This window comes from Phasianus colchicus, chromosome 1, assembly GCF_987193195.1.
Source record: "Phasianus colchicus chromosome 1, bPhaCol1.hap1.1, whole genome shotgun sequence".
NCBI lineage: Eukaryota > Metazoa > Chordata > Aves > Galliformes > Phasianidae > Phasianus > Phasianus colchicus.
The window spans coordinates 197,444,550-197,455,445 of NC_143436.1; the positions used below are offsets into that span (position 1 = coordinate 197,444,550).

The following is a 10,896-nucleotide window of genomic DNA, read 5'->3' on the forward strand; positions in this document are numbered from 1 at the left end:
GCCAGCCAGAGGTGACTTAACCTCTCTGTTGTTTCTCAGAGGCCTTGATGAGGGATGCCTCCAAAGGGTGAGTACTGGCATCGTCCTCCTGCCCCCACCGTTTGCCTGTAACACAGCCACCATCCCAGTGTCCCCCACACACAGTAACCCATCACTCCCACTGACCACAGAACTCGTCTGGTTGTTTGGTGCCGTGGATATTAAACCAAGAGTTTCTTTTGCACCCGTTGGTTCTTACCACTAAAATGGTTCTGTGGGGTCGGGAGTTCCTGCTGGAGCACAGCAAGTGGTGCTGAGAGCTCAGTGTTTGGGGCTGGGCTGCTTGCAGCAAATCTGTCCTCGGTGGGTCTTACTGTGCCCAAGGGGTGACCACACAGCACAGGGTCAGAAGGCACTCACTGCTTTATGAGCTGCCACTGAGTGGTCAGAATGGGACCTTAGAGGTCATCACAGGGGAGTATACACCATACAACCCCTGTTTGGGTTCATTCCCTGTTATGGATGTGATGCACACAGCACATAGCACATAGTAGGCAGCACACAGCAGGCAACAGGCAGCAAGTATCATAAAATGGCCTGGGTTGCAAAGGAGCACAATGCTCACCCAGTTCCAACCCCTGCTGTGTGCAGGTCACCAACCAGCAGCCCAGGCTGCCCAGAGCCACATCCAGCCTGGCCTTGGATGCCTGCAGGGATGGGGCATCCACAGCCTCCTTGGGCACTGCGTGGGGTCAGTGTGAGCCAAGTGTTGGACCAGCACTGGCTCCTGTTTGCCCCAACCCCATTGCCCCCATTCCATTGGTGCAGCACAGCAGCCATTCCCTTCCCCATAACACAGCACTGCTGCCTCTCCTCAGGTCCGAATGGCTCTGAAGAACGCCGAGAAGGAGCTGGAATCACACTGCAGCTGGGCTGCCCCCGAGGCCCTGCAGAAGTGGCTGCAGCTGACCCACGAGGTGGAGGTGCAGTACTACAACATCAAGAAGCAGAACGCCGAAAAGCAGCTCCTGGTGGCCAAGGAAGGGGTGAGCATCTCAGCATCCTGCTCTGAGGTCCTCCCATCGCTGCCTGGCGGGAGGTTTGGGGATGGAAGCTGCACAGTGTGTTCTGTGTCTTCGTATCATGTGCACAGACCCTGCTGTGGCTGTCCTACATGCACAGGCAGCACCGTTTCTTATGAGCACGTGAACTGTAGCAGTGAATCACCCTCTTTGTATTCCCAATTGTTCCAAGCTTTCTGTGCCAGCCGTGGAGCTGAGAGCTGCAGGGGAGCTGCTGTAACATGCATTCATCGCTGTGGATGTGTGCAGAAGCCAGAACTCACAGCTCACAGGAGTCCATCTGCCCTAATGCACTGTTATCATGGATGTGACGTGTGATAGTTCTATCCTTAGAAAGGCCAGGGCAGGCTCTGGGAGAGCCCTTCTCTGCATGGAGCAGTTTGGGTCCCTCTGACTTCTGGGGTGCCATAGGGCTGGGGGTGCAGAGCAGCATCACCCTGCTCACCCCATGGGGGTCACCCTCCTGTCCAACGCATCTCACACCATTCACACGTGTGTCAGCAGCTGCAGGGCTATTTCTGTCACAGCCCCTCCAGGATGTTCTTGTCCAGGAGGAAGCACGAGGTGCTCTTCTTCCTCTGACCTTTCCTTCTTTCTGTTAACATTCCAGGCTGAAAAAATTAAGAAGAAGCGCAACACTCTGTTTGGAACATTTCATGTTGCTCACAGCTCGTCTCTAGATGATGTGGATCATAAAATCTTAACTGCAAAGTGAGTGTCTCCTCAAGTCCTCCAGTCCCTGCTTCTCCTATGAGGAAAGGTTGAGGGAACTGGGCTTGTTCAGCTTGGAGAAGAGAAGGCTGCAGGGAGACCTCATTGTGGCCTTCAGTGCTTGAAGGGAGCGGATAAACAGGAGGGGGAACGGCTGTTTGTGAGGGTGGATGGTGATAGGACAAGGGGGAATGGCTTTAAACTGAGACAGGGCAGGTTTAGGTTGGATATGAGGAGGAAGTTTTTGGGCCAGAGGGAGGTGAGGCAGTGGAACAGGTTGCCCAAGGAGGCTGTGGATGCCCCATCCCTGCAGGCATTCAAGGCCAGGCTGGATGTGGCTCTGGGCAGCCTGGGCTGCTGGTTGGCGACCTGCACACAGCAGGGGGTTGGGACTGGATGAGCATTGTGCTCCTTTGCAATCAGGCCATTCTGTGATTCCATGATTCCTCCCCAGCCCTGCTGTGCTCTCAGTGCTGATGGCTGGACCCGCTCCCATCCACCAACGCCCTCTGTGTGTGTGAGACCAAACCAAACCCACACGGAGCCCCGAGTCCCACAGAAGCAGCCTTTCATAGCGTTATAAAACAGCTTGGGTTGGGGTTGTGCCTCACCTTCAAGCCGTCCTGCTCTGCTTGCAGGCAAGCACTGAGCGAGGTGACAGCGGCGCTGCGTGAGCGCCTGCATCGCTGGCAGCAGATCGAGCTGCTCTGCGGCTTCCAGATCGTCAACAACCCCGGCATCCACACCTTGGCATCCGCCCTCAACATCGACCCGGGTTGGATGGGCACCCCGAGGCCCAACCCGTCCCACTTCATCATGACCGACGACGTGGACGACCTGGATGAGGAGATCGTGTCTCCCATGTCCATGCAATGTATGCAGCCGTGGGGCAGCGCCGCGTCGGTTCACGGGGCGGAGGGGAAGCGTAGAAGGGAACTGTAGGATTGATGCTGGGGGAGCTGAGGGGGGCTGCGTTGGTGTTTAAGGATGGGAGGGGGGTGGGTGGGAGCTCGGGGTGGCACTGCTCACATCCTTGGAGGAAAGGCAGAGCTGGGGCACCGCGTGCCTCTCGCTCCGGGTTGCTGAGATGTTGGCTTGCATCTCTTTGTATGGGAGAACTTTGTGAATCAGCCCTGGCTGCAGCACCCACGCTCACACGTGGCCTCGCCTCTCCCAGCGTCCACCTGCAGCTTCCTATCTGTAGGTGTGTGAGAGGAGGGAAGCCTTGGCAGGAGCAGTGCTGGGAGCAGAGCAGCCCGTGCTGACAGCACTGGATGCAGCAAGCTTCCTAGTTTGCCTTCTACAGGTGATTTGCTGGTCAGGTCCTCCTCAGTGCTGGGTCTGTAAGTGGCAGGAGCTGGGAGGAGGAGCAGAGGAGCCCTGTGCTGTCCTGTTGGTGCCATCAACTCTTGGAAAGGGGAGATAACAGCAGGACAAGGGGAAATGGTTGGAAGTTGAGGGAGGGCAGATTTCAGTTGGATGTGAGGGGGAAGTTGTTTGCTGTGAGAGTGGTGAGGTGCTGGAACAGCTGCCCAGAGAGGCTGTGGATGCCCCGTCCATCCCTGGAGGTGTTCAAGGCCAGGTTGGATGGGGCCCTGGGCAGCCTGGGCTGCTGTGAAATGTGGAGGTTGGTGGTCCTACATGCAGCAGGCAGGTTGGAGCTTTATGATCCTTGAGGTCCCTTCCAACCCAAACCATGCTGTGATTCTGTAATCTTCCCTCCTCTGGGTTCAGCCCTGCTCAGGGACAGGGAGGGAGCAGAGGTTTGGAGCAGGGCAGCAGCACAGAGCACCCAGAGGTGAAGAGAGATGTGCAGCAGCTGGGCAGGCTGCAGGAGGGATGGGCTGTGGGCACTCCATGGGATCAACAGGTGCAGGGCATGGAGCTTTGGGCATGTGTGTTTTAGGAGGAAGTTTTTCAGCCAGAGGGTGGTGAGGCACTGGAACAGGTTGCCCAAGGAGGCTGTGGATGCCCCATCCCTGCAGGCATTCAAGGCCAGGCTGGATGTGGCTCTGGGCAGCCTGGGCTGCTGGTTGGTGACCTGCACACAGCAGGGGGTTGGAACTGGATGAGCATTGTGCTTCTTTGCAACCCCGGCCATCCCATGGTTCTATGGTTCTGTGATTAGGCAGCAGCAGGAGGATGCTCAGGGCTGCTGCTCCCCACAGTCACTTCTTTCTCTCCCCCCCCACCTCCCCCAGACGCAGCCTGGCTCTTTGGGCGCAGGTTCAGCGATCGCTCATCTCTGTCCTCGGAGGATCAGTCCCTGTGGAAATACCCTGGTTTGGTTCTTTTTAATTATATCCACGTTATTTTGTTCTATTCTCTGCCCTTTTTCTGGACTAAAAATACATACACAGATTTTCCAACTTTCTGGCACGGAACAACTAACAGATGTACCTCTGTACATGGAGTCACCCTCACTAACACCAGGGAGGAGCCTGGTGGGATGAGGAAGAACCACAGCTGGCTGCACGCTGGGCGTTTGGGTTTAGAAAGCAAAACCCCATTGGGCTGCTGCTGGGCAGTCGGAGTGTTGCTGTGGGTGGCTGAGGGGATCTTCCCTCCCAGTCCCCAGAGCTGTGTGTAATGAAATATGCTGAGCAGTGCTGTGTGCTGTGCCAGTCTGTCCCCGGGCTCTGATCCTGGGGCTGAAGGCTGTGAGCAGGATGATTGTCTGCTGTAGGACTGGGGATGTTGTGGATGCCCCATCCCTGTAGGCAGGCTGGATGTGGCTCTGGGCAGCCTGGGCTGCTGGTTGGTGACCTGCACACAGCAGGGGGTTGGAACTGGATGAGCACTGTGCTCCTTTGCAACCCAGGCCATTCTGTCATTCTATGATGTGAGGCTGTGCTGCAGCAGGGGAGGGCAGGGCTCAGCTTTTGGTCTCAGGCTCATTGCAAGGGAAAGGAGAGCACAGAGCTGTAGAGTGCCAAGCTGGTAAGTGGGGATAACAGCAGGAGAGACCTCATGGGGAAAAGATGTATTCCAGGATGAGCAGACACCCATGGAATCACACTGGAGAAGACCACCAATGTGAAAATAAAGCTGCCTGAGTGATGCTTGCTGTTCCTTCTCCCACTCGAGGTGTCCCTGCAGGGATCCTGCATTGCTGCCAGCAGAGCAGCAGGAGGATCTGATGTCCCTGAGGGATGTTAAGGCAGTGATGTGCTGGTTCTTCGATTCCCAAAAGAGCTCTCCTTCTGCCTCACTTTTGAGCTTTCCTCTCTGTTCACCTCCGTAACCAATTGCACATTTACTCCTCATGCTGTGTATGTAATCCTGAACACCTTATCTCCTGCAGAAGCGGAGCACCTCGTGTGGATGTGACAGAGAATGGACTGCATGGAAGCAGCTCTGCTCCAAAATCTGCAGCACAGGGCTTGGGGCACAGCTGATGGACTGAGCTCTGTGCCCTTTGGGACCAGCCCTGTGATATCCATCCTCTTCAGGGCCAGCCCTGTAATTCCAGCTGTGATGGCACCTAACATAGGCCCCATTGCTCCATCCCTGGAGGTGTTCAAGGCCAGGTTGGATGGGGCTGTGGGCAGCCTGGGCTGGTATTAAGTGTGGAGGTTGGTGGTTCCAACAGGGGGGTTGGAGCTTCACGATCCTTGAGGTCCCTTCCAACCCATTCTGTGATGCTGTGATTAGTACCCAGTTCCCACGTGTCTGCCACAGAGGGCACAGAGCTGAGCATCCCTGGGCTGACCCCCAGGCTGCAGAGGAATGGGACAGCCCAGCCATGGGGTATGGGGTGGGTCAGTGCCTGTGCTGGGGGAACCAGTGTACCCCAAATGTGCTGATGTGCTGCAGAGGAGCCCAGCAGGGAGCAGCCAGGTGGGGCTGGGCAGGGTGAGGCACACAGCTGCAAGCAGGACGGTCAGATAAGGTGTTCAGAAAGCAGCTGCATTGGGAATGTTGGGCACAGCTTCTCACCAACCAACCATTAACGTGGCATGTGAAGCAGCAGCACCAACCTAACGCTTCTGCTCCAAAGCATCGCTGTGGTCCACGTCACATCTGCTCCAAAGCAGTGCTGTGGTCGGGCTCACGTCTGGAAGCACTGCTGTGGTCGGGGTCACGTCTCAGAGCATTCAGCCCTCTCCCTTCTCTCCTTGCAGCTCCTGCTTTGCCCAGCACCGTTCGCCAGCGCCTGGTGGACCCCCAGCACGGCCACGGATCTCAGAGGTTGGTAGAGAGTTACGTGCACAGCCAGCATGAGCCGGGCCAGCCTGCCCAGCACCCGGCGGGCCGAATGTCCCTCCGTCGAATGCACAGCCTCTCCTCCGGACAGTCTTTCAGTTCTGACCTTCCTGGCACCGCTCCGTCATCCACCACAGCCACCTCTTGCTCCTCATCCGCCACTCCTGCACCTGCTTCCCATGTCCACCCTCTCTATCACCATCACACCACCTCTTATTTCCTTCAGATGGACTCCAACCCCGATCTGCCCCCTCCTGATGTCACCTCTGGAGCTCGCTGTGGCACTGAGAGCTTTGGGTATATGCCGTTTCTTTTCTCGCTCCTTCCCTCCTGCTGTGTCCCAGGGCTGCTGCTTGCAGGGCTGCTTTCTCTCCTCCATCCCTCCCCGCTTTCCTCTGGGGTCTCTGCTTCATGGTTTACCCATAGCTGTGTTTCCTCCCCCCCTTCCCCCTCAGGATTCTCAGGAGTCCCAGGGAGCGCTCCGCTGTCCGTTCCCATCCCCATGAGGGTAAACCCAGGGGTGTTGGGTTGGCTCTGGGGCACTCAGACCATGGCTGGGGGCTGCAGATGAGGGGATGCAACCCACTGTGCAAACACTGACCTTGCAGGAAGCCTTTGTGCATCTGGGGGCTTGCAAAGGACACAAGATGGGTGCGTGCTGCGAGCTCACATTGGAGCTGCTGGGCGCTGTGAGCTCAGTGCTGAAAGGACCTGGAGATCCACTGCGTTGTGCTTCCAGCTGAGGGACCTCTGAGCAGCAGTGCAAGGCAAGGGGAAATGGTTTGGAGTTGAAGGAGGGCAGATTGAGGTTGGATGTGAGGGGGAAGTTGTTTGCTGTGAGAGTGGCGAGGTGCTGGAACAGCTGCCCAGAGAGGCTGTGGATGCCCCGTCCATCCCTGGAGGTGTTCAAGGCCAGGTTGGATGGGGCCCTGGGCAGCCTGGGCTGCTGTGAAATGTGGAGGTTGGTGGCCCTGCCTGCGGTGGGGGGTTGGAGCTTCGTGATCCTTGAGGTCCCTTCAACCCAAACCATTCTGTGATGCTATGAGGCAGAGCTCCATGTGCCCAGATCTCAGGCTGCTGTGCAGTGCCTCTCAGATGAGGACTGGGGGATTTTTGGGGCCCTCTGCCCCCACAGCAGCCATTGTCACCCCGCATCCTCTCCTGCACAGAGCTGTGTGTGGGTACAGCTGTGCTGGGCAGCATCCTGCATTGGGGCAGAGCAGGGGATGCTCACAGGCAGCAGGAGGACCTGTGTCACCCTGCTGGGCACCCTGCGTCTGTTGGGAGCTGCAGTGAGGCCCCCAGGTCTGGGGGGCTGCAGTGGTCCTGGAGCTGCCCCATGGCTGTGCTGCATTGCCTTGTTCCGTGCTGGGCCTCGGGAAGGGAGCTGGTAGGAGCAGGCTGGGGAGGTCCTGGGGGGCTGTGCTGCTCCCATTGACCTGCCCTGATAGGCAGCCATCCCAAATCACCCACCTCCATCTGTGCAGCACACTGCAGGGCCTGGCATCGTGGTGCAGCATGGGGTGCTGTGGGCACAGGGTGCTGCTCTATGGGGTGCTGCACATTAGCAGGCGCTGAGCCCTAGGCTGTTCCTCTCAGTGGGGGACACAGGGAGGCACCAGTTTTGCTGCAGGAAACCACAGCACTGGGTCCAAAAGCAGCATCGTGGTTTGCTGGGCAGTGTTTGTTTGGGGATTAGGAGAAGCAGCGTAATTAAAATGCCACTTAATTAATTACTGCCAATTTGGGTCCTGCGGAGGCTGTCCTGGCTCTGGGATTGCTCCCAGCTGCCCTAACCTGGCTCTGCAAACAGCAAACAGCTGAGTGCTGTGCTCTGCTGTGCACTGCTGAATGGCTGCACGGGTCGGTGCTGAGGGGCTGCAGAGGGAACCCAATTAGAACAGGTCATTAGCAGGGAGTCAGGGCTGGCTTCTCACATTCCCCTCCATCGCTCAGAGCTAATCAGAGCTAATTGCTGCTCGCTGCTTGCTCTCTGTCCCCGATGGTGCAGCACTGTAGTCCTGCAGAGCACGAATGGTTGGTTGGCCAGGTTGGATGGGGCCCTGGGCTGCTATGAAATGTGGAGGTTGGAAGCCCTGCACACAGCAGGGGGGGGTTGGAACTTCATGATCCTCGAGGTCCCTTCCAACCCAAGGCATTTATGGTTCTGTGCTTTGGCTCAGCTCTGCAGGAGCAGAGCCCTACATCCACGCTCTGCCTCTGTTTGTCATGGAAAGCAGTGATGGAGAACTGGGGGAAGTGGAGCTGTTGCTTTGATGTTATCAACAAGCTGCATCTGTAGCAGCTCAGTGCTCCTGGGCAGGAGGGATTTGGGACTGCAGGGTCGGCTCAGCCCACGTGGCTGTGCTGGGGGGCGAGGAGGGCTGCCCAGAGCCCCGGCAGGGAGCTCTGCCGTCCAGCAACCGCTCACTGTTTGCTTCTCTTTTGCAATTGGCTTCAGAGGATCCGGTGCGAATAAGGTCAGAGCTGGTGGGAGTTGGGAGGCTGATGTGTGTCTGTCCGTGTCACCGTGGGGCTGGAGGGGCTGCAGGGCTGCCTGCACAGGAATATCCGTGTGCACAGGGCTGTCTGTGTGTGCATAGGGCTGTCTGTGCACAGGGGTTTCTGCTCACCGGTGCCGGCTCTCCGTGGTAGCAGTGGGGAACGGGGGAGGTTGGGCTGTGAGACCCCAGCAAGGAGGGGAAGCAGCAGCTGAGGCAAAAGCAGAGGGGCTGCAGTTCACTCTGTGTCAGAGCAGTGCTGAGCACAGCACCCACACGCTGCAGCAGGAGCCCATTGCAGGAGCTCATCCCGTGGACCGCAGGGCTGAGCGGTCCGTGTTTCTTTTCTCTTGCCCTCCCATCCTCTCCTCTCTTCCTCCATCCCCACCAGCCCTTCCTTCTGCCATGGTTTGCTCTCTGCTTCTTTTGCTCACCAAATGCAGCGCATCCACATCTCCCTGCTGGCTCCCATTCCTTGCGGGCGGTTTGGATTCCTGGCGCAGTGATGGAGGAGGCACAGATGGGAGCAGGGAGGGCAGATGGAGCAGAGCAGTGTGCAGCTCCTGTCTGCAGGCTGCTTAAATCTGCCCCAGCCCACCGGTGTGAGCACACCCAGCTGCACGCAAAGGAGACTCCAGAGGTGCCCGGGTCTCTCCGTGCTCAGATCTGAGTTCAGGAAAGGCAGCAGGTGGTGGCTTTGCCATAGCCCAGGAATGCTCAATGGCACTTTCCAGCTCTGTGCCCTGCACCCAGCCCTGGCAGCACGCTGTCCTAACAGCTGCAGGCAGCATTTCCTGTGGAAAATCTATGGGCAGCAGCAGGAACTGTGCCAGCCCTGTTGGCTGAGCCCCAGCTCTGTGTCCTCTGTGCCAGCCCTCTTCCTTGTGCCTGGTGCCACGTCCCCATGGGCAGCACCAGTGTCACATCCCCATGGATAGTGCTTGGTGTCACATCCCCACAGATGGCCCTGGTGTCACATCCCCATGGATAGTGCTTGGTGTCACATCCCCATGGACAGCCCTGATGTCACATCCCCACGGATGATCCTGATCTCACTTCCCTACGCACAGCCCTGTTGTCACATCCGCATGGATGCTACATGGTGTCACATCCCCACAGGTGGCCCTGGTCTTACTTTCCTATGGACAGCCCTGGTGCCACATCCCCATGGATAGTGCTTGGTGTCAAATCCCCACAGGTGTTTTTAGTATCACATCTCCATAGATGACCTTGGTCTCACATCCCCACAGACAGCCTGGATGCCACATCCCCATGGACAGCCCTGGTGTCACATCCCCACGGATAATGCTTGGTGTCACATCTCTGTGGATACCACCTGATGTCACATCCCCACGGACAGCCTCAGCATCATTTCCTTATGCACAGCCCAGGTCTCACATCCCCACAGACAGCCCTTATGCTACATCCCTATGGATAGTGCTTGGTGCCACATCCCCGTGGATAACCCTGATCTCACATCCCTATGGACAGCTCTGACCCCAGAACCATGCCAGCCTCCTTCCTCCTGCCCACGATTCGCACCCCACCAATCATGGGGGCATCCCACAGTGCTGACAGCAGTAGAACCACAGCAGCGGCCCCTCAGTGCCACCAGTGGAGGTGACACCCCGAGGTGACACCCTGAGGTGACATCGCTGCCATGTCCTCGGCATCACCCCCGCTGTGAGCACAGAGCAGCTGTCCCGGGTCAGGTTTCCATCGCGTGCAGTTGGAGGCAGAGCTCCCTGCGGCCCCAGAGGACGTTCCCCATCTGCTGGCTGTGATGTTGTGGCTGCTGTTGTCTCATGGGTTAACAGTGGCCCCTCGGGAAGGAGGAGCAGAGGCTCTGCATCGCCTCTGGGTGCTGCATCAGCTCGTGGGTGCTGTGTCACCTCGTGGATGCTGCAGGGTGTGCAGCTCCTATTCTTGCTGTAGAATCCCTCTCGTTTGAAAGGATGTCTCTTGCACCAGAGCCTCGGTGCTTACAGAGCCTGGGTTGGCTTTAGAAGAGAACACCACTCTTTGGTGCCGTTACCGCTTCGAGGTGCAGAGCAGCAGGCGTTGCTGCTGAGCTCACTTCTTGCAGGCTGCAGTGGCTGACGTTGATGCTCGGGTGAACTTCATGGAGCCGTGAAGGCTGGAAAGACCCCCACGATCCCCAGCCCACCCCGCTGTGCCCACATCTCACTGCCCCATCCCCACGGCTCCTGAGCACCCCCAGGGATGGTGACCCCCCCTATCCTTGGGTAGCTGTGCCGGTGCATTGCTGCTCTTTCCAAGAGGAAATTGTCCCTCATCCCCAGCCCGTCATACCCAACCTGACCCCACTGTTACCCAGGGCTCGTGGTCAGCCCCAGATCCACGTTCTTTTCCATGGCTTTGTTCCCAAATACCTTTGTTACCATCGCAGAGCTCAG

The 10,896-nt window shown here is 57.8% G+C and overlaps 1 protein-coding gene across 10 annotated transcripts in view; it reads left to right on the top strand.

Moving 5' to 3' along the window:
• Positions 1-10,896, top strand: part of STIM1 (stromal interaction molecule 1) — a 43,214-nt gene that overhangs the window by 30,003 nt on the left and 2,315 nt on the right. For 3 of the 10 annotated variants that reach the window (XM_031599234.2, XM_031599235.2, XM_090134307.1), the window contains exons 8-12: positions 858-1,025; positions 1,672-1,772; positions 2,411-2,646; positions 3,974-4,054; positions 5,897-6,275. In XM_031599234.2, coding sequence (XP_031455094.2) covers positions 858-1,025; positions 1,672-1,772; positions 2,411-2,646; positions 3,974-4,054; positions 5,897-6,275 — 965 coding nt within the window. Of the gene's footprint in view, positions 1-857; positions 1,026-1,671; positions 1,773-2,410; positions 2,647-3,973; positions 4,055-5,896; positions 6,276-8,439; positions 8,459-10,896 lie in introns of all 10 variants that reach the window. The other 7 variants (XM_031599239.2, XM_090134311.1, XM_090134309.1 and 4 more) reach the window with 6 other exon arrangements.